The sequence below is a fragment of the Oncorhynchus kisutch genome, linkage group LG15, assembly GCF_002021735.2.
Source record: "Oncorhynchus kisutch isolate 150728-3 linkage group LG15, Okis_V2, whole genome shotgun sequence".
Taxonomy (NCBI): Eukaryota; Metazoa; Chordata; class Actinopteri; order Salmoniformes; family Salmonidae; genus Oncorhynchus; species Oncorhynchus kisutch.
In genome coordinates, this window is record NC_034188.2 from 61,313,897 (window position 1) to 61,338,381 (window position 24,485).

A 24,485-nucleotide genomic window follows, 5' to 3' on the forward strand; every position below is an offset into this window, starting at 1 on the left:
ATAGAGTTATCCATACATTCTGCATGGTATAGATAACACAGTATTCCAGACCATAGAGTTATCCATACATTCTGCATGGTATAGATAACACAGTATTCCAGACCATAGTTATCCATACATTCTGCATGGTATAGATAACACAGTATTCCAGACCATAGAGTTATCCATACATTCTGCATGGTATAGATAACACAGTATTCCAGACCATAGAGTTATCCATACATTCTGCATGGTATAGACAACACAGTATTCCAGACCATAGAGTTATCCATACATTCTGCATGGTATAGATAACACAGTATTCCAGACCATAGAGTTATCCATACATTCTGCATGGTATAGACAACACAGTATTCCAGACCATAGAGTTATCCATACATTCTGCATGGTATAGATAACACAGTATTCCAGACCATAGAGTTATCCATACATTCTGCATGGTATAGATAACACAGTATTCCAGACCATAGAGTTATCCATACATTCTGCATGGTATAGATAACACAGTATTCCAGACCATAGAGTTATCCATACATTCTGCATGGTATAGATAACACAGTATTCCAGACCATAGTTATCCATACATTCTGCATGGTATAGATAACACAGTATTCCAGACCATAGAGTTATCCATACATTCTGCATGGTATAGATAACACAGTATTCCAGACCATAGAGTTATCCATACATTCTGCATGGTATAGACAACACAGTATTCCAGACCATAGAGTTATCCATACATTCTGCATGGTATAGATAACACAGTATTCCAGACCATAGAGTTATCCATACATTCTGCATGGTATAGACAACACAGTATTCCAGACCATAGAGTTATCCATACATTCTGCATGGTATAGACAACACAGTATTCCAGACCATAGAGTTATCCATACATTCTGCATGGTATAGACAACACAGTATTCCAGACCATAGAGTTATCCATACATTCTGCATGGTATAGATAACACAGTATTCCAGACCATAGAGTTATCCATACATTCTGCATGGTATAGATAACACAGTATTCCAGACCATAGAGTTATCCATACATTCTGCATGGTATAGATAACACAGTATTCCAGACCATAGAGTTATCCATACATTCTGCATGGTATAGACAACACAGTATTCCAGACCATAGAGTTATCCATACATTCTGCATGGTATAGACAACACAGTATTCCAGACCATAGAGTTATCCACAAGGCAGTTCTTTGATACATCTAACCTGTACACGGATCATCTCAATGTAAGGGCTTTAGATGAAGCAGTTACATCTGAAACTCTCACTATGTTGATCTACTGCAGATCAACAGGATGTAAACACACCATCAACATGACTACGGCAGAGTGGATCAGATTACTCCAGTTGACGATTAAGAGGCAACGCCCTCTTTAAGATCACTTTGAACCACCAGGAGAGCAGATCATTGATTTGAGGATATCTTTAGATCAAAGTCTGCCCTCTACTTTAATGACCACTGATGACTTCACTACTGGAAATGTTGACCTGGTGCAGAGAGGAGAGGACAAGAGGGGGACCTTATTTCCTTACATAGTGTTGCACTATGTACAGAATAGGGTGCCATGTCAGACACATCATTGTTACTGACAGCTGTTTAACCGAAGGCTTTAAATGACTGAGAGCAGCCTTGAACCAGCCTGTTATCTCTACTGGGGCAGAGGCAGGTAGGGTGTCAGACATCCCAAGCTACATTACCATTCCTCTCTACACTCTCATCTCATCTCAGGGCACAGCCAGCTGTTCCTGTGAGGAGGTCCCTGTGAGAGTGTTAAACAGAACAGGTTATGATGTTCTCTCTCTCCCTGGTCTGTAGAGAGGAGTGTTTTGTTATGACAGATGTTTGTCTATCCTAACAATTGCGCTGCATTTTCTGTCCATAATGATCTGTTAGTAAAGTCAAACGGCTCACCTTGTATATGGTCTATTATGACATGTACTGAACCAACACAGCAGAATTCAGTATATACAACATGCATTTCCCAAACCACAGGTATACTAGGTTTGCTGTAAAGATCTGCTAAAGTTGTATTAAGATGCTGTCACTGTTAAATGCCAGAGGCTGTATGCATAAAGCATCTCAGTGCTGATTTAGGACTGATGAAGCTTTTAGATCACAATGAATAAGATTACCTGTATTCTAGATCAGCACTGATCTTAGATCAGCTCTCCTACTTGGAGGCTGCGTTGACACAGGCAGCCCAATTCAGGTCTTTTGCCAATGATTTGCATATCTGATGCCTATCAGATCTTTTCCGTAATGTGTAAACAGCACAAAACTACATGGAATCTCATCTTTTGACTTTCAATTTATACTTGGATCCCATTCTTGATACAAACACGATCCTCCATATGCGACCTCTGTCTGGACAGTCAGATCAGATAATATTTTGCTCTGAAGGGTTATTTTTGCACAAGACTTGCTGAACCATGACCACCACCCCAACATGTTTTATTTTTTATTTCCCCTTTATTTAACGAGGTAGGCTAGTTGAGAACAAGTTCTCATTTGCAACTGCGACCTGGCCAAGATAAAGCAAAGCAGTGTGACACATTTAAAGGAACAGTAACTGGAAATTAGCATTGCCTCTATGTGCTACTTCAGAGGCTACATCAGTGTGAATGCGCCAATCTGATATGGGTCACATTGAGTGTGGACAGTCAGAAGAAAATATTGGATACAGAGAGAAAATCTGATTTGGACAGGGTGGCAGCCTAAAACACTTAATACATATAACTACAGAGTACTACTGATAGTACTCACATGGCAACAGGCTGGTGGTCAGGCCACATCCATAACATTCTCACAAGATCAACACAGTCCTATAGAGCAGCAGACTGATGATCCCATTCTATCAGCCGCACCTCAACACACCATCAATCACATATGGGACCTGCACACTGCTGCATGAGCCCTCTACTGATCATCAGCTATGTGACTTATAGGCTGGTGTAAGCACACTGACCATTGATCACTGATCACTACCAGGGTAATAGATGAAACCTGGTCACCCTTGTAGTCTCCACTTGCACGGCCGAACAGCTAGCGTTTCGTTGGCGCAAGTGTCTAAGAACGTTTCAGCAGGGCAGCCGCGTGTGTTTGCAAGGCAGAGGTCCTGGGTTCTGGTATCGGTTTGAAATGGCAAGCACAGTGACGTCTGCCAAAGCACCTCTTACCTTCCGAGGTTGAAAGTCATATTTGACACAGTGCTGGAAGCCTTTGCCTTTAGACTTCAGCGATGTCACGATCAGACAGTTGCCCACGAAATGTGCAGAGTAGCCGATTCCTTTACTGGTGCGAAAGCTGCAAAAGAAACAGTATAAAAAATTACGAGGTGCGAACATTACATTTCTAATTTCAGATTGTCTCTCTCGATTTGATGTTTCACATTGTAGATACTCAGGAAAAAGAATGCCTTTCTCTCACTGGAGGTATGATTATCTTGTATCTATCAGGTTTATGTCAACCAAACACTATCCACACCAGAAGGACAATGATAGTAACTATTGTTAATTAGTAACTGACTAATTAATTCCCTTTCCACTCTGGCATCCCTCTTTTACCTCGCCCTCTCTCCAGCACTCCCTCTCTCATTCTCTGCCACTCCCTCTCTTATTCTCTGCCACTCCCTCTCTTATTCTCTGCCACTCCCTCTCTTATTCTCTGCCACTCCCTCTCTTATTCTCTGCCACTCCCTCTCTTATTCTCTGCCACTCCCTCTCTTATTCTCTGCCACTCCCTCTCTCATTCTCTGCCACTCCCTCTCTCATTCTCTGCCACTCCCTCTCTCATTCTCTGCCACTCCCTCTCTTATTCTCTGCCACTCCCTCTCTTATTCTCTGCCACTCCCTCTCTTATTCTCTGCCACTCCCTCTCTCATTCTCTGCCACTCCCTCTCTCATTCTCTGCCACTCCCTCTCTCATTCTCTGCCACTCCCTCTCTCATTCTCTGCCACTCCCTCTCTCATTCTCTGCCACTCCCTCTCTCATTCTCTGCCACTCCCTCTCATTCTCTGCCACTCCCTCTCTCATTCTCTGCCACTCCCTCTCTCATTCTCTGCCACTCCCTCTCTCATTCTCTGCCACTCCCTCTCTCATTCTCTGCCACTCCCTCTCTCATTCTCTGCCACTCCCTCTCTCATTCTCTGCCACTCCCTCTCTCATTCTCTGCCACTCCCTCTCTCATTCTCTGCCACTCCCTCTCTCATTCTCTGCCACTCCCTCTCTTATTCTCTGCCACTCCCTCTCTTATTCTCTGCCACTCCCTCTCTTATTCTCTGCCACTCCCTCTCTTATTCTCTGCCACTCCCTCTCTTATTCTCTGCCACTCCCTCTCTCATTCTCTGCCACTCCCTCTCTTATTCTCCCAGGCTGTTCCTCTCCGCTCCTCTCCTTTTCATCTCCTCCCTCCTCTCCCTCCCAATGTTCCTCTCAGTCCTCTACTCCCTTCCTCTCCTCCTCTTTAGGGACTCCTCTCCCTATCTATCTGGAGTAGTGGTAGATAAACTCTCCTCTTGAGGCTATTGATCTCTTTGTTAATTACCCACAATCCTCTACCAGACATGGGCTGTGGTGGCCAGACATTAGAGTCTACATTAATAGTCATTACTGTTGTACCTCCCCCTTACAGCCCATATACCCTTTCTATGTACCTCCGTCTACAGCCTGCTTCTGATCCCAGCCTGTATACACACACACACACACACACACACACACACACACACACACACACACACACACACACACACACACACACACACACACACACACACACACACACACACACACACACACACACATACACATACACATACACATACACACACACACACACTATAGCTTGTACCGGTCTCCACAGTTCAGACCTGAGCTGGTTTTAATCACTCTACTCAGGACTCGTTCCTCCTAAAGACATTATACTGCACTACATCATCAGGAGGAATGAGTCCTCAGACAGAGCTGATTATGAACTTGAAACCTTGAAAAGTGAATGAAATGAAAAACAATCTGCTTACAGATTTAGAAGGAAGGTCAGAGGTCACACATTAGAGTTACTGGTTCGCCACAGGTCAGACGTCAAACACTAGAGTTACTGGTTCCCCACAGGTCAGACGTCAAACACTAGAGTTACTGGTTCCCCACAGGTCAGACGTCAAACACTAGAGTTTCTGGTTCCCCACAGGTCAGACGTCAAACACTAGAGTTACTGGTTCCCCAAAGGTCAGACGTCAAACACTAGAGTTACTGGTTCCCCAAAGGTCAGACGTCAAACACTAGAGTTACTGGTTCCCCAAAGGTCAGACGTCAAACACTAGAGTTACTGGTTCCCCACAGGTCAGACGTCAAACACTAGAGTTACTGGTTCCCCAAAGGTCAGACGTCAAACACTAGAGTTACTGGTTCCCCAAAGGTCAGACGTCAAACACTAGAGTTACTGGTTCCCCAAAGGTCAGACGTCAAACACTAGAGTTACTGGTTCCCCAAAGGTCAGACGTCAAACACTAGAGTTACTGGTTCCCCAGAGGTCAGACGTCAAACACTAGAGTTACTGGTTCCCCAAAGGTCAGACGTCAAACACTAGAGTTACTGGTTCCCCAGAGGTCAGACGTCAAACACTAGAGTTACTGGTTCCCCACAGGTCAGACGTCAGTTCAACGTCTAGTTTTGATTTGAACATGAAAATAAAAAAGGTTGAAAGTTGTGTGAAAAAATATGAAATTCCCCTATGTTAATGATTTTTTGTAAATCCAATCAGTTTTCCACGTTAGAAAACTGTCACAACTTCTGCCGAAGTCGGCTCCTCTCCTTGTTCGTTCGGCGGCCGACGTCACCGGTCTTCTAGCCATCGCCGCTCCATTCTTCATTGTTCCATTTGTTTTGTCTTGCTCCCTGCACACTTGGTTTACATTCCCTAATCAACTGCATATATATATATATATTCCTCTGTTCCCCCCCATGTCTTTGTGTGGGATTGTTTTGTTACATGTTTAGAGTGACGTGCCAGGCTGGTTTCCCCCGGGTACCGTGTTTAACCCGTGGTGTGTTTAATTGTTAAACATTTGCATCATTGTGGCTGTCTTTGCACTTTTGCCTTTGGCTGGAGTTTTTTTGACGCAGTTGCGTCCGTCTGTTGTTTGCATCTGCCAAATAAAGTGTGCCCCTGATCACAACTCTCTGCTCTCCTGCACCTGACTTCTATACCAGTTGTGCACAACCTGACAAAAACTGATTGGAAACGTCATCACATATTTTTTTCTTGTTGAAATTATTTGAAAACAATGTTGATTGAACCTGTTTTTGTCCAGTGGGTCAGTACACCATGTGGGGGGACTGTTTGGGTGCTGGTTAAAAGGACAACAGCTTAGATCTCAGAGGTTTCAACCAGGTTGGCTTTGCTAATGATACTGATAATCTGCAATTGTGTTTATGTACCAGTGCTTCATGTGTATTAATCAGTAAAGACATGGTTTATAAGCTCACCAGTGGAAATACGGTTTATATGTTCTACTCACCAGTAGAGATACGGTTTATATGTTCTACTCACCAGTAGAGATATGGTTTATATGTTCTACTCACCAGTAGAGATATGGTTTATATGTTCTACTCACCAGTAGAGATATGGTTTATATGTTCTACTCACCAGTAGAGATATGGTTTATATGTTCTACTCACCAGTAGAGATATGGTTTATATGTTCTACTCACCAGTAGAGATATGGTTTATATGTTCTACTCACCAGTAGAGATATGGTTTATATGTTCTACTCACCAGTAGAGATATGGTTTATATGTTCTACTCACCAGTAGAGATATGGTTTATATGTTCTACTCACCAGTAGAGATATGGTTTATATGTTCTACTCACCAGTAGAGATATGGTTTATATGTTCTACTCACCAGTAGAGATATGGTTTATATGTTCTACTCACCAGTAGAGATATGGTTTATATGTTCTACTCACCAGTAGAGATATGGTTTATATGTTCTACTCACCAGTAGAGATATGGTTTATATGTTCTACTCACCAGTAGAGATATGGTTTATATGTTCTACTCACCAGTAGAGATATGGTTTATATGTTCTACTCACCAGTAGAGATATGGTTTATATGTTCTACTCACCAGTAGAGATATGGTTTATATGTGCTACTCACCAGTAGAGATATGGTTTATATGTGCTACTCACCAGTAGAGATATGGTTTATATGTGCTACTCACCAGTAGAGATATGGTTTATATGTTCTACTCACCAGTAGAGATATGGTTTATATGTTCTACTCACCAGTAGAGATATGGTTTATATGTTCTACTCACCAGTAGAGATATGGTTTATATGTTCTACTCACCAGTAGAGATATGGTTTATATGTTCTACTCACCAGTAGAGATATGGTTATATGTTCTACTCACCAGTAGAGATATGGTTTATATGTTCTACTCACCAGTAGAGATATGGTTTATATGTTCTACTCACCAGTAGAGATATGGTTTATATGTTCTACTCACCAGTAGAGATATGGTTTATATGTTCTACTCACCAGTAGAGATATGGTTTATATGTTCTACTCACCAGTAGAGATATGGTTTATATGTTCTACTCACCAGTAGAGATATGGTTTATATGTTCTACTCACCAGTAGAGATATGGTTTATATGTTCTACTCACCAGTAGAGATATGGTTTATATGTTCTACTCACCAGTAGAGATATGGTTTATATGTTCTACTCACCAGTAGAGATATGGTTTATATGTTCTACTCACCAGTAGAGATATGGTTTATATGTTCTACTCACCAGTAGAGATATGGTTATATGTTCTACTCACCAGTAGAGATATGGTTTATATGTTCTACTCACCAGTAGAGATATGGTTTATATGTTCTACTCACCAGTAGAGATATGGTTTATATGTTCTACTCACCAGTAGAGATATGGTTTATATGTTCTACTCACCAGTAGAGATATGGTTTATATGTTCTACTCACCAGTAGAGATATGGTTTATATGTTCTACTCACCAGTAGAGATATGGTTTATATGTTCTACTCACCAGTAGAGATATGGTTTATATGTTCTACTCACCAGTAGAGATATGGTTTATATGTTCTACTCACCAGTAGAGATATGGTTATATGTTCTACTCACCAGTAGAGATATGGTTTATATGTTCTACTCACCAGTAGAGATATGGTTTATATGTTCTACTCACCAGTAGAGATATGGTTTATATGTTCTACTCACCAGTAGAGATATGGTTTATATGTTCTACTCACCAGTAGAGATATGGTTTATATGTTCTACTCACCAGTAGAGATATGGTTTATATGTTCTACTCACCAGTAGAGATATGGTTTATATGTTCTACTCACCAGTAGAGATATGGTTTATATGTTCTTCTCACCAGTAGAGATATGGTTTATATGTTCTACTCACCAGTAGAGATATGGTTTATATGTTCTACTCACCAGTAGAGATATGGTTTATATGTTCTACTCACCAGTAGAGATATGGTTTGTCTTTGTCTACGTTGATGTTGTTTAGAGGGTCCATTCTGAACCAGGTGTTGAGAGTGAAGCCGTTCTGGTAAGGCCACTTAGCAATGGGAGGCAGCGCTATGGCCTGGAGTGAGAAAGGAAAGAGAGAGAGAGAGGGAGAGGGAGAGAGAGAGGGAGAGAGAAGGGGAGAGAGAGAGATACTTATCATAGACGTCAGAGGAAGAGTCATCTCTAAACGGAATAATGTAACAAATATTCAACATATTATAGAACAGTGACAGATAACTACAGTTTATGTATAACTATTTTCAGCTCTTCACACAAACAAAACATAATAAGAGGGAATGTCCATTTTACCAGCCCAGCCCAGTCCAGAGTGTAAATAAAGTCTTACCGCAGCACTGCGTCCGGGGAAGTTGAAGAAAGTGTCTGGACCGTGTCTCTGAGGCATCTGGTTCAGAACAGACAGCAGCTTCACCGCATGCCTCGGCTGAAGAGGAGAGATGAAGGGACAAAGGGAAGAGAGAAGAGACGAGGGAAGAGACAGAGGGGAGACATGAAGGGACAAAGGGAAGAGAGACGAGACGAGGGAAAAGAAAGAGAGGAGACATGAAGGGACAAAGGGAAGAGAGACGAGGGAAGAGAAAGAGAGGAGACATGAAGGGACAAAGGGAAGAGAGTAGAGACGAGGGAAGAGACGAGGGAAGAGAAAGAGAGGAGACATGAAGGGACAAAGGGAAGAGAGAAGAGACGAGGGAAGAGAAAGAGAGGAGACATGAAGGGACAAAGGGAAGAGAGAAGAGACGAGGGAAGAGACAGAGAGGAGATGTAAGGAAGAGATTGAGAATATATGAACCATGTTCATCAAATACAACAGGTGAATCTAAACCCCAAGTTGTAACCTCTCCTTCTCCTCCCATGACTTACCCAGAGTCCTCTACTCCCACAACTTACCCAGAGTTCTCGGTCTCCCCTCAGCATACTGAACAGCAATTTGAGCTCCTTCACTGTGATGCTGTAGCTGGCCAGCACTCCTAACATATCCACCAGCAGGTCTACACACACACACACACACACACACACACACACACACACACACACACACACACACACACACGTGTTGAGTTGGTACTTCCCTGGCAGATAGGGTTTCATTATTTACTGTAAACAATCCACAATAGAAACATGCCCTCATATTCACAACAGAATTCAAAAGTAAATTCAATGCTATTAGCTTACCCTCTGAAAAAAAAATCCTCTAAACTGCCACTCAGTCTCATTATAAAACACACTGTGACTAATGACATTTTCTCTTTTCAATCTTTCCTCTCCTTTAAGCCATAGGAATTTCAATATGCTTAAAATATTAACTTAATCCACATCCATCCACCCAGAACTCTGCAGTGGGTACTTTACTGTACTGCAGGCAACTGGCCATGGAACAAGCTCTATGGACTATGTATTCTCTGTGTGTGTGTGTGTGTGTGTGTGTGTGTGTGTGTGTGTGTGTGTGTGTGTGTGTGTGTGTGTGTGTGTGTGTGCCTGCTTGCGTATGTGCCTTTACCTGCGATCATGTCGTCAACGGAGCTCATCTTCAGCAGCAGCTGCTCTATGAGGCCCACCTCAGTGCTGGTCTGGAGGTTGCGGACACTCTTCCTGAGGATGGCTGTGAACATGGACCACACCTCAGCCTGGCAGGTCACATCACAGTGCTCCAACAGCTCTACTACACAGCCCAGGCTCTCCGCTGCCGCTATGATGAAGTTCTGCTCCAGGTCAAACTCGCCCCCCACCAGCTGGAGAGGAGAGGGGAGGGGAGGGGAGGGGAGGGGAGGGGGAGGGGAGGGGAGGGGAGGGGAGGAATGGAGGGGAAGGGACAAGAGAGAGGGGGTATGAGATTAACAGGCATGATTGCTAGTTCAGTAAGAGAGGGGAGGCTTTTTCCTCTAAGAGACTGTGAGGGTATTGGAGATGTAATGTAAAATCCAATGTTGGTTGGAAAGTGGAGGGGAAGGGGCATACTGTACCGATCAGCCAACAATCAATATTTCTATTCTTGAAGCTCAACAGGAAATTAATTGGCCGACTCTAGTGCATGTGATACATACAGAGAACACACTGTACAGAGGCTGCATCTTGATTGGTGGGCATGGAGGCATAAAATAGGGTCAGAAACTCTCCAGGTAACAGAAGAAAAAGAAAGAAAAGAACTAATAGCAGATCTAGCAAAAGAGAGAGCGTGAAAGAACATGAGAAAGAAAGAGGGTGAGAAAGAAAGAGGGTGAGAGAGAAAGAGGGTGAGAGAGAAAGAGGGTGAGAGAGAAAGGGGGTAAGAGACAAAGAGTGTGAGAGAGAAAGGGGGTGAGAGAGAAAGAGTGTGAGAGAGAAAGAGGGTGAGATAGAAAGAGGGTCAGAGAGAAAGAGGGTCAGAGAGGGGGGGGGGGGGGGGGGGAAGTAATGAGTAATCTGATGTGGTTCAATGGCCAAGCTGTTCAGACAACTGATTCCTATAAAGAGTTTACAGAAGCAACCTCCTGCTAAATATAGACCGTGTTCACACTGTTGTACACTGAACAGACAACCTGGGTTCAACATACTGCACGGGTCCTCTCTCCTTTCCTCTCCTATTCCTTCCCCACCATCTCCTCTGCTTCCCCTCTCCTTTCCTCCCTTCATCTCTTCTCTCTCATCTCCTCTCCTCCTCTGCCTCCCATCTCCTCTCCTCTGTCTTCTGCCTTCCTCTCCTCATCCATCCTCTCCTCTCCCCATCCCTCCTCTCCTCTTCTCTCCTTGTCCATCCTCTCCTCTCCCCATCCCTCCTCTCTATTGTCCTCTCCTCATCCTCTCCTCTCCCCATCCCTCCTCTCTATTGTCCTCTCCTCATCCTCTCCTCTCCCAATCCCTCCTCTCCCCATCCCTCCTCTCTATTGTCCTCTTCTCTCCTCATCCCTCCTCTCTATTGTCCTCTCCTCATCCTCTCCTCTCCCCATCCTCTCCTCTCTATTGTCCTCTTCTCTCCTCATCCCTCCTCTCTATTGTCCTCTCCTCATCCTCTCCTCTCCCAATCCCTCCTCTCCCCATCCCTCCTCTCTATTGTCCTCTTCTCTCCTCATCCCTCCTCTCTATTGTCCTCTCCTCATCCTCTCCTCTCCCCATCCTCTCCTCTCTATTGTCCTCTTCTCTCCTCATCCCTCCTCTCTATTGTCCTCTCCTCATCCTCTCCTCTCCCCATCCTCTCCTCTCTATTGTCCTCTTCTCTCCTCATCCCTCCTCTCTATTGTCCTCTCCTCTCCCCGTCCTCTCCTCTCCTCTCCCCATCCCTCCTCTCTATTGTCCTCTCCTCTCCCCGTCCTCTCCTCTCCTCTCCCCATCCACTCCTCTCCCCATCCCTCCTCTCTATTGTCCTCTCCTCATCCTCTCCTCTCCCAATCCCTCCTCTCCCCATCCCTCCTCTCTATTGTCCTCTTCTCTCCTCATCCCTCCTCTCTATTGTCCTCTCCTCATCCTCTCCTCTCCCCATCCTCTCCTCTCCCCATCCTCTCCTCTCTATTGTCCTCTTCTCTCCTCATCCCTCCTCTCTATTGTCCTCTCCTCATCCTCTCCTCTCCCCATCCTCTCCTCTCTATTGTCCTCTCCTCTCCCCGTCCTCTCCTCTCCTCTCCCCATCCACTCCTCTCCCCATCCCTCCTCTCTATTGTCCTCTCCTCATCCCTCCTCTCCCCATCCCTCCTCTCTATTGTCCTCTCCTCTCCCCATCCTGTCCTCTCTATTGTCCTCTCCTCATCCTCTCCTCTCCCCATCCCTCCTCTCTATTGTCCTCTCCTCATCCCTCCTCTCCCCATCCCTCCTCTCTATTGTCCTCTCCTCTCCCCATCCTGTCCTCTCTATTGTCCTCTCCCAATCCCTCCTCTCCCCATCCCTCCTCTCTATTGTCCTCTTCTCTCCCCATCCCTCCTCTCTATTGTCCTCTCCTCATCCTCTCCTCTCCCCATCCCTCCTCTCTATTGTCCTCTTCTCTCCCCATCCCTCCTCTCTATTGTCCTCTCCTCATCCTCTCCTCTCCCCATCCCCTCCTCTCTATTGTCCTCTCCTCATCCTCTCCTCTCCCAATCCCTCCTCTCCCCATCCTGTCCTCTCTATTGTCCACTCCTCTCCCCATCCCTCCTCTCTATTGTCCTCTCCTCTCCCCATCCTGTCCTCTCTATTGTCCTCTCCTCTCTCCATCCCCTCCTCTCTATTGTCCTCTCTACTCTGCGTTGTCTAAAGTTAATATTCCTTTCATTTATTTACCCCTCATTTTATTTTAGTAGAATTCAGATCCAGTAGTAGTTGTTATAAAAGGCATCAATTACTTAGGGAGCTTAGTGTGGTAATACCTGTCTGGTACTCGAGTACAGAGCCCAGGGAAAGTATTCATGTGGAATGTACCATCTTGACAAGAACGTCCTTATCAATGAGAGGAATTGATTTTCAGATCAGACTGTGTGCAGTTGAAGTTAGGATAATGTCTGAGGTATTAGGAAAAACAGGACCAGATCAATCATGTTTATTTACTTTCTCATCTACACCAGATAACTAGGATTCTGACCAAGAACTAGCTTCTCCATTACATTGTGGGTTGAGCAAACAACCTCAAAATTTTTACTGCAAATGCATTGGCAGACTAGTAGGCCATGGTATAGAGACAGAGGAGAAACAAAGAGCCCTGCAGTCCCGGCTGAACCTAATCTCTCTCTCCTACCTCTCCATCCCCCTGTCCATGCTTCACTCCATCCCTCCATGCACAGACAGCAAGCAGCAGACTAATTACAGTTGTCTCATCCTAGTAAACTGCAGACATTGTGCTCAGAGAGGAGGAGAGGTATAGATGTGTCCCCCTATTCCCTATTTTGTGCTCTGGTCAAAAGGCTCTGGTCAAAAGTAGTGCCCTAAATAGGGAATAGAGTGGCATTTGGGATGTTGACATGGACATAGATTAGCCACTTAGATTAGCCATTAGCCACTGGCTGTGTGAGAGAGAGGCTGAAAGCTTCCAAGGCTGCGTTTAGACAGACAGCCCAATTCTGATCTTTTTTTCACTAATTGGTATTTTGACCAATCAGATCAGCTCTGAAAAAGATCCGATGTAATTGGTCAAAAGAACAATGTGTGGAAAAAATATCAGAATTGGGATGCCTGTCTAAACGCAGCCTTAGAAGCTTTCAGCCTCTCTCTCACACAGCCAGTCACTGTTAGAGTAATTATACCAACCATTATACACACCACTTTAGCCACTTAAAACTGGCTAAACCATGCTACTGCATAATCAATACTAAGAACATGTATACATTTAGCTTGAGTTTGTTTAAACCATAGGTAAGTAGAACTTGAGGGTTATCAAAGATTCAGAAATATAGGCACATTATGTAAGCCTGAGGTATGCCAGAGGCAACGAGAGCTAACACGATGTCCTGTACAGCAGTACAGCAGAATATCTGCATTCTAAACTCCAGGGAGGTATCCAAAATAGCACCCTATTCTCTATATAGTGCACTACTTTTGACCAGAGCCCTGTGGGTGCCATTTGGGACCTCAAAAAAGGATTTGGGGCACTCCTAGAAGCCAGTGAGAGGACAGCAGAAAGGAGAGAGCAGAGGGGAGAAAACAAGGACACAGGGAGTCTAATCATCAACAAAACCTTGAAGATGAAAATAACAACTTGTGCAGTCCAAAGTCAGTTTTACAGTGTTGTATCTTCAATTAATCATGATCTCCTGGTTGGATGAAAAAGAAAGTAACTACTTTTTAACTTGAAATGTTTAGTATGCATAAGAGTGTCATTGTTTCTATTAGCAGAATAACACTTTCATTTACAATCTCTTTCTGAATTTAGAAACCATCTTCAAATTAGATTCTTGATTAGCTCCCACAATCACCCAGGTGCCAGATGTCTCTGTGTGAGTAGCTGCATTAAGAATGAGCAGAATGTATATTGGAAACACAGTCGGGTTACATATAACTGTCACACCCTGATCTGTTTCACCTGTCTTTGTGATTGTCTCCTCCCCCCACCAGGTGTCACCCATCTTCCCCATTATCCCCTATGTATTTATACCGGTGTTCTCTGTTTGTCTGTTTCCAGTTTGTCTTGTTTGTCAAGTCAACCAGCATTTTTTGTATCAGCTCCTGCTTTTTCCCCAGTCTCTCTTTTCTCATCCTGCTGGTTTTGACCCTTGCCTGTCCTGAGCACATCCGCCTGACCACTCTGCCTGCCCCTGACCCTGAGCCTGCCTGCCCCTGAGCCTGCCTGCCCCTGACCCTGAGCCTGCCTGCCCCTGCCTGCCCCTGACCCTGAGCCTGACCACTCTGCCTGCCCCTGACCCTGACCCTACCTGACCCTGACCACTCTGCCTGCCCCTGAGCCTGCCTGCCTGCCCCTGAGCCTGCCTGACCCTGCCTGCCCCTGAGCCTGCCTGACCCTGACCCTGAGCCTGCCTGACCCTGACACTGAGCCTGCCTGCCCCTGAGCCTGCCTGCCCCGGACCCTGAGCCTGCCTGCCCCTGACCACTCTGCCTGCCCCTGACCCTGCCTGACCCTGAGCCTGACCACTCTGCCTGCCCCTGACCCTGAGCCTGCCTGACCCTGCCTGCCCCTGCCTGTCCCTGACCACTCTGCCTGCCCCTGACCATTCTGCCTGCCCCTGACCCTGACCCTGAGCCTGCCTGCCACTGACCCTGACCACTCTGCCTGCCCCTGACCCTGACCACTCTGCCTGCCCCTGACCCTGACCACTCTGCCTGCCCCTGACCCTGACCACTCTGCCTGCCCCTGACCACTCTGCCTGCCCCTGACCACTCTGCCTGCCCCTGACCACTCTGCCTGCCCCTGACCACTCTGCCTGCCCCTGACCACTCTGCCTGCCCCTGACCCTGAGCCTGCCTGACCCTGACCACTCTGCCTGCCGTCCTGTACCTTTGCCCCCGTTGCTGTAACAAATATTGTTACTTCAACACGGTCTGCATCTGGGTCTTACCTTTATCCTGATAACAACAATGTACCTCCTCCACCATCTAAGAATATAGTTTTAAGGATTACTAGAAGTAACAGGCTACATATAGATATAGGCTCAGTCTTATTAGGGTAACAGAAATTATACCCATTTCAATTTAACTCTACAGTACCGCTCACTTCTTCTCACTACAACCTCTCCCTCTCCCCTCTCTTTCTGTGTGTTAACCTCCTGACCATTCATCTCTGTTACACTTAACATCCCGATCAGTGATTAGTTCCTTTCTCCTGACTGCATCTTGACAGGATGACGAACCAGAGAGAGGGGGAGAGAGAGAGAGATTCTTGGTCACCATGGTGACAGCAGTAGGTTGTACTAGTGATGTAATCTTCAGTAAGTTTCCAGTCTAAACAATGGACAGTAAATCAGGCAAAAAAAAATATTAGAAGTGTTTTCCTATTTTCAGCTGTTAGTGAGAATGAAAAGAGAGAAGGAGAAAGAGGATTACATCAAGATGAGTAATATAAGATGCCAAAACATGTTCAAAAATACACAGCTGCTCCATACTAAGTGGCATCCATTGTGAAGGCCCGGGCTAAACTGCTGTATCCAACATCAGAGTACACAGACAGCACATGCTAGTGTGTCGTTTCGGTTTCCATGTCATCCTAAATAAAAAGAAAAGCTGGTGGACTTTCAGTTCTTTGCAGCAGAGAATGAGTACAGCAGCCATGCAGCAGAGAATGAGTACAGCAGCCATGCAGCAGAGAATGAGTACAGCAGCCATGCAGCAGAGAATGAGTACAGCAGCCATGCAGCAGAGAATGAGTACAGCAGCCACGCAGCAGCAAACCGCCGGGAAAAGAATTAGACCAATCGCTCAAAGATCAGCCTCACAGATTGGTCGATGATTGTGTCTGCACCCTGTGTGCCTACACCAAGTCACAGTGATAACAGAACAGCATAACAGGACAAGACCAGGGTTGTATCCCAAATGGCACCCTATTCCTTTTATACTGCACTACATAGGGAATAGGGTGTCATTTTGGACACAACTCAGGGCTAGACCAGAACGGATCAGGTCAGCCTGATAGTGTTTAAACTACTTAAGCTGCTCTCTGTCTCTCTGACACGTACAGTAATCTTCAGTACTCTGCAGGAGTGTGATCTAACACAGCCACTCCAGTAATCTGAGGGAGTAAACCCAGGGCTCTTCTCTCCCTCCTCGAGACCTGACGAAATGTCACGACTACAAAGGTCAGGCTCCCACTCAGCCCAGTCCAAGCTGTGTAGTAGTGTGAATAGTGGGACACCACAGCTGCTCTGATGCTCTGAGGACTAGAACCACTTCCTCATTCCAACATAATGTAAATTAATTCACTCATTTGCATAACTGGCAGAACAGCCTTGTGTGAGTAGATGCACAAGGCAAAACCCACAAATTAAACCCCCTTTTGTAGCTGTCATGATCTATACTCTAATCAGCAGGACGGTCAACGTCATACACACACCAAAACACCTATAAAAGGTTTAGTCCCAGTGTACTAGCCATGTAACACCAGAAAGGAAACAGTCTTTTAAACAGCAGCTTTGATGAATGTGTGTAAACTAGGCCATGATGCTACTGTGAACAGAGCACATATCTGAGAGCCCAGTTACACACTGGTTTCCCCTTTAAGACAAGCCACAACCCACCTCCTGCTTCCTGCCTGCTGCAGCCAAACATTCTCTCTCCTCCTTGCTGATCATCGCTACATCATCCAGACACATGGTCCTCTTGGCTTAGACTGCAACTCTGTTGTCGGGGGGGGGTCAGAGTTTCTCAACACAGTTTTGTTCCAACCCTGCACAAGCATGCATGATCAAAGGGCTAGAAGATGAGTTGAGTGGCGGAATCAGACGGGTTTGTGCAGGGCTGGAGCAACAATGTGCACTGGACCGGAGGTTGGGGACGGTAGTGGAATGTTGATGCATGTTTAAACAGAGCTTTGTGCATAAACCCAGCACTGGGAAACAGCAGAGCCCAGCACTGGGAAACAGCAGAGCCCAGCACTGGGAAACAGCAGAGCCCAGCACTGGGAAACAGCAGAGCCCAGTACTGGGAAACAGCAGAGCCCAGTACTGGGAAACAACAGAGCCCAGCACTGAGAAACAACAGAGCCCAGCACTGAGAAACAACAGAGCCCAGCACTGGGAAACAGCAGAGCCCAGCACTGGGAAACAGCAGAGCCCAACACTGGGAAACAGCAGAGCCCAGCACTGAGAAACAACAGAGCCCAGCACTGGGAAACAGCAGAGCCCAACACTGGGAAACAACAGAGCCCAACACTGAGAAACAGCAGAGCCCAACACTGGGAAACAACAGAGCCCAGCACTGGGAAACAACAGAGCCCAGCACTCGGAAACAGCAGAGCCCAACACTGAGAAACAACAGAGCCCAGCACTGGGAAACAGCAGAGCCCAACACTGGGAAACAGCATAGCCCAGCACTGGGAAACAGCAGAGCCCAGCACTGGGAAACAGCATAGCCCAGCACTGGGAAACAGCATAGCCCAGCACTGGGAAACAGCAGAGCCCAACACTGGGAAACAGCAGAGCCCAGCACTGGGAAACAGCAGAGCCCAACACTGGGAAAAAACAGAGCCCAGCACTGGGAAACAGCAGAGCCCAACACTGAGAAACAACAGAGCCCAGCACTGGGAAACAGCAGAGCCCAACACTGGGAAACAGCATAGCCCAGCACTGGGAAACAGCAGAGCCCAGCACTGGGAAACAGCAGAGCCCAGCACTGGGAAACAGCAGAGCCCTGCACTGGGAAACAGCAGAGCCCAGCACTGGGAAACAGCAGAGCCCAGCACTGGGAAACAGCAGAGCCCAGCACTGGGAAACAGCAGAGCCCAGCACTGGGAAACAGCATAGCCCAGCACTGGGAAACAGCAGAGCCCTGCACTGGGAAACAGCAGAGCCCAGCACTGGGAAACAGCAGAGCCCAGTACTGGTAAACAGCAGAGCCCAACACTGGTAAACAGCAGAGCCCAACACTGGTAAACAGCAGAGCCCAACACTGGTAAACAGCAGAGCCCAACACTGGTAAACAGCAGAGCCCAGTACTGGTAAACAGCAGAGCCCAACACTGGTAAACAGCAGAGCCCAGTACTGGTAAACAGCAGAGCCCAGCACTGGTAAACAGCAGAGCCCAGCACTGGGAAACAGCAGAGCCCAGTACTGGTAAACAGCAGAGCCCAGTACTGGAAAACAGCAGAGCCCAGTACTGGAAAACAGCAGAGCCCAGTACTGGAAAACAGCAGAGCCCAGCACTGGTAAACAGCAGAGCCCAGTACTGGTAAACAGCAGAGCCCAGCACTGGTAAACAGCAGAGCCCAGTACTGGTAAACAGCAGAGCCCAGTACTGGTAAACAGCAGAGCCCAGTACTGGTAAACAGCAGAGCCCAGCACTGGAAAACAGCAGAGCCCAGTACTGGAAAACAGCAGAGCCCAGCGAGGTTGTGTGACTGGATTACAGATGAACATACAGCATGTGATGATGATCACACCGGGGTAAACAAACACAGGAACAACACAAAGGACAACTCTGTTGAAACACTGTAGAAATTAGAGGGTTACAGTCATATTACTGTTGAGACGTAAACACGTGATCCGGTCTACACAGATACAGTATACTCTCCTCCATGCTATCACATGGACATATAGATGGTCCAGAATGATCAACTCCACCGCTCAGTCAGGTGTGATCTATGGCAGATCTATTTCCAGTCAATAGGGCATCACATTACTCTGCTCCCTGACCCATGACCCAGCATCATGAACACCTGGCCCACCCCTGTTCATCATGAGAAAACAATGTCTGTCCATGTGTGAGAGTTTCCACCTCCTTTGCTACAACGCAAGCACACATGAAATCCTCTTCCTCCTGTCCTCCCCATCCTCCTCTCCTCCAGCTGATTCAGTTGCACCAATTTATTTGATCAAACAGGTCATTATATCAAATCAGTAGATCCTTTGTGAGGGCTAGAAAGACCTGTGTGATTTATTGAACAGGAACAGAACAGGAAGGTTGTCTCTGAGGCAGAGAGGAGAGATGTCCTGAGTACCAACACATCAACCTACAGAGAAAAGAGAGGGAGTAGAGAAGGAGGAGAGAGGGAGGAGAGAGAAATGAGAACGGGGAGAAAAGAGGGAAAATAGAGAAATGAGAGGGGAGAGAGGGAGGAAAGGGGGAGGAGAGAAGGAAAGAGAAGAGAGAAATGAGAGGGGAGAGAGGGAGGAAATAGGGAGTCTAATTACCAGGGAGGAGAAAGTGAGAAAAAGAGCGCTAGAAGGGGTGGGAGGTGAGATGGAGAGAGGGACGGGAAGAACAGCAGTAGTTTTCATCACCTTCTCTCCACATAATAAATCAGGGGGAACATGAAATGTATTAAATCCCAGAAGAACCAGCCAGCTTCATTTATCTTAATGCTCACTGCTAACATTACCTGTAGAAGCACAACTGCCATGACATTTACTATCTGAAAGGAAATTGAATAAATTGTATAAAATAGTGGAATAAATGGAATGTTATAACATTGTCCAAGGTACACGACAAGATTATCAAGGTAACCATAAATCCTGTAAAGAAGACATTGTATCAACACCAATACACCCTACAAAGCCAGAAGAGGAGAAAGGAAGTCTAACGGAGCTCTAGAGGAGCCTTGAGGATGTGCCATGACCCAGCCATGCAGTCTCTGAAAAGGGACAGCACTGCAGATCAACATAGGTCCTTGTCAAAAGTATTGCACTAAATTGGGACAAACTGCTTAAAATTCTACCTAGCCGGAAGGGGTTAATCTCATACTTTTAGTCGTATCTTATGTGCGCCGCCAACACAGGGAGAAGTGGGAAATTCAATTGAAAATAGAACTTACCGAGGATTGGAGTGAAAGCGCTATAAAAAGAGTAATGTGGGGTCAAGGGGTCTGAATACTTTCGGAATGCACTGTACATGTTGTATATATATTCACTGTCTCATTTATAACATGTTAACATTCATTGTTTTCAAACCATGACACATGTAGGCCTATGCACCTTATATTAATAGTATTTTATTTGATGTATGTATTTGTATTATTATTCATAATTGTTTTCCCGGGATGTGAGGGTGGGACTGGGGTAGCTGGGCACGAGTGTGGAGCTGTTCTTTGTAAAAAAACAAATATAAAAAAAACTATCAATGGTGCAATTTAAATCTTTAATTAAAGAAACTAACTAATTAGGGAATGAAGGCCATTTGGGATGAAGAAAAGTGAAAGTGCGTGTGACTCCATACAGACAGACACTAGCTGCCTGTCAGTATTTCAGCACTATGGACAGTTCCTCTCTGGTGAAACCTCATTAAACCTCACAAAGCTGCAAGTGTAGAGCCCCACTGATCATGCTGCCTCACTGCAAAGACAAAGACAGGTTAACAGACATGTAACATGCTAATGACATACTTTATATGAAGTGGCCTCTTCCAGCCTTCTGGTCCGTGGCAGGGCCTGTTAAGCTGAACAGCCAATCAACAGATAGCAGGTCTCTTTCATCTCTGGCCAGCCTCATACTAAAGCCCATAGGCTGGCAGCCATGCTGTGTGTGTGTGCGCGTGTGTGTGTGTGTGTGTGTGCGTGTGTGTGTGTGTGTGTGTGTCTGTGTGCTGGGTAAAAGCACATCAAAGCCAGTGATCCTGGCCTGCTTCTCTTAAACTTCAGTAGCGGCGAGAGTAAGAAACCACTTAGTATTTTGTCCACCAATTAATCACACCCTGGGGGTGGATCCTAAGGTCAGTACAGAGAGCTCCCAGAGACACTGTGTTCTACCTCCCTAACCCACCAAGTCACTTCACATTCACAGCTCACTGTGAGAGACAGAGACACAGGTCTGCTTCCCCATCTGAAGGCTTCTCAGCTCAGTTCCTTTCCTCTCCATTCTTCTTCCTTTCCATTCCTCCCCTTTCCTTTCCATTCGTCTCCTTTCCATTCCTCCCCTTTCCTTTCCATTCCTCTCCTTTCCATTCCTCTACTTTCCTTTCCATCCATTCCTCTTCACTCCTCTCCACACAACCCCTGCCCTTCTATCTTCCTGCCACTCTCTACTCCTGTGAGTATCTCTCTCCTTCTCCCTCTCCCCATCTCTTTTCCAGTGAATACTCAGATTGTCAAACAGGTTGAGTAGCGAGCGTTGCCAGTCCAGAGCAGGAGAGAAAATTAAAAAGCAATCTTGCAGGAAATAAATCTGGTGGAAAGGAAGAGGGGCTGTGATGTAAAAGGAATACCAGGAGGTCTGGGGAGTGTCGCTACAGATTAGAACACATACACACACGGGCCTGCTGAGTTCAAAACCACACCACATACAGTAGGTACACACACACACACCACATACTGTAGGTACACACACACACACACACACACACACACACACACACACACACACACACACACACACACACACACACACACACACACACCCCATAGAATATTAGAAGATATGCATAGAAAAACCTATGATACAGCATCTCAACATGCAGACAGACATCATGGGAGATGCTGTATGTTAAGATAACATATGGAATTGTTTTAACATTTTCATACCATGGATCATTTAGCTATTTGATTTTAATTTTAGGAACACTTTATGAATCCAAAACATATGTAAAAAATATTTGATAAATATTGAATTAAGAGTTTACTACTATAGCCCATAGAAACTCATTGAATAACACATTCATTAAAGGCAAAAAAAAGTCTGTCAAAAAATACATCTTAAGGAGTAAGGTTTTGAAGTGTCTGTCCTATATCTAGGAGATTTAAGAAAGCTCAGGAACATGTGTTATTTTTACACATATTTAACCCCTTATTTTTGTAGGCCAAAACTACCTCCATACTTCCATTGGTTTGTATGGGTTACCTTCAGGCGAGTCCCGTGACGCTATAGGCGTTTTGGTGAGAAGAGCGAATTTGACAAACACCCCTGTAGCTCGGCCACCTTCCACCACAGATGTGGAAGGCTGACATAGGTGGATTGTAGATTGAGACTCAGTCCATGCAAAAAAACTGTGACAGAAAAAAAATGTGACAGATTTTGATGGGAATTTTTTTATTATGTTACTTAGAATGACGCAAAGGTGCGTCAATAGACTCTTAAGAATGAAACAACTCCATGATTGGGAGTTGCCAGGACTCACGGTACAATATGTGTGTGTGTGTGTCTGAAGGTGAGGAATAAGTACAGATGCTTCGCCGCTGTTTCCTGTCAGATCGTCTGTCTGTCTTATTAAAGATACGCCTGGAGCCATCTGGTTCACACACACACACACACACACACACACACACACACACACACACACACACACACACACACACACACACACACACACACAGTTGTTCCACTATGAAAGAAAGGTTTAAAAAGAGTCACAATCAATCATTATCACAACCAACCCTACAACAGTTGGGATATCTAGCGGCAGTATATTTATCTGGGATATCTATTCACTGTATATCTATCCTCTGACACATAGATGAATGCTTCAGTGCTCCAGTCACCTTGGAGCAGCTCTGCACTGCAGCATTCATCTGTGCACACCTCACCTTGGCTGGGGGTTGCATGGTGCAGTGGGACAGGAGTTCTCCTGTCTCTCTCTCACAGCAGAACAAAACAGAAAAGCAGTTGAGGTCACCCAAGCCTGTCTAATCATCTCTGCTAATTGAACAGCTCCAGTCAGGATAAGAGTTGTCAGAGTCATTAACCTCATTAACCTGCAGATACACTTCCCCGTTCTGTTCCATTATACTGCTATCACAGACACAGACTGGAGGCATATGGAGAGGGATAGCTGGGGGAGAGAGTTGAAGGGATCCCTACTGTAAAGTGGTGTACAAATGTAGGATCTTCATTTGATCACCCTGTTGCAGGAGAATTTTGCTTTTAGAACATGTGAGATTTAAAATTGCTTCTGAAGTTTTGAGACTTGATTTTCCCTTACGTAAAATGTATCAACCCCTACATAACTCTCCATTAACTACAATCCACATAAGAATTCACATTTCCTTTTGTAGCAAACTGGCTCAGATTAAGATCCTACATCTGTATAGAGAGAACAGAGAGAGAGAAAGGGAGGAGAGGAGAGAATTGCCTCTACAGCCCTAAACAGCGATGAGATAGAGAGCAGCGCACTGCAATGCAGAGAGAGAGAGAGAGCGAGAGAAAGAGAGAGAGAGAAAGAGAGAGAAAAAGAGAGAGAGAAAGAGAGAGAGAAAGAGAGAGAGAAAGAGAGAGATAAAGAGAGAGATAAAGAGAGAGATAAAGAGAGACAGAAAGAGAGAGAGAGAGAAAGAGAGAAAAAGAGAGAGAGGTGTCACCAGGCTGAGAGGAGGACCAGTACATCATGTACTCCAGATAAAACTACACACACACTTATAGCAGCTGAAAGTCATAATCTCAGGATTATGATCTAAAGTAGATCCCTCAAACTCAGCTCTGGACCTTGAAGCCAGTTCCACTGCATGTTTTTAATTCTTCCCCTCTTAGAGACTGAATTAGACCTGGGACACCAGGTGGGTGTAATTAATGACCAGGTAGAACAGAAAACCAGTAGACTCCAGACCTCGTAGGGTAATAGTTGACTACCCCTGATCTAGATGAGAACTATCCTTCAGATCTCTGAACCACTGAAACACAACTCACATTAAAACACAACTCAGATTAATTTTGATATACAGTACCAGTCAAAGGTTTGGACACACCTACTCATTCAAGGGTTTTTCATTATTTTTACTATTTTCTACATTGAAGAATAATAGTGAAGACATCAAAACTATGTAATAACACGTATGGAATCACGTAGTAAGTTTTTTTTTTAAGTGTTAAACAAATATATTTTTGATTTTTGATTCATCAAAGTAGCCAGCCTTTGCCTTGATGACAGCTTTACACACTCTTGGC

General features: G+C 45.3%; 1 protein-coding gene across 1 annotated transcript in view; it reads right to left on the reverse strand.

The window, feature by feature from the left end:
- The window catches only part of LOC109904820 (neurobeachin), a 335,275-nt gene that overhangs the window by 277,836 nt on the left and 32,954 nt on the right, over positions 1–24,485 (reverse strand). The window contains exons 2-6 of the mRNA XM_031791425.1: positions 10,082–10,313; positions 9,472–9,572; positions 8,912–9,007; positions 8,520–8,641; positions 3,203–3,329 (exon numbers count right to left, since the gene is read on the reverse strand). Coding sequence (XP_031647285.1) covers positions 3,203–3,329; positions 8,520–8,641; positions 8,912–9,007; positions 9,472–9,572; positions 10,082–10,313 — 678 coding nt within the window. The remainder of the gene's footprint in view (positions 1–3,202; positions 3,330–8,519; positions 8,642–8,911; positions 9,008–9,471; positions 9,573–10,081; positions 10,314–24,485) is intronic.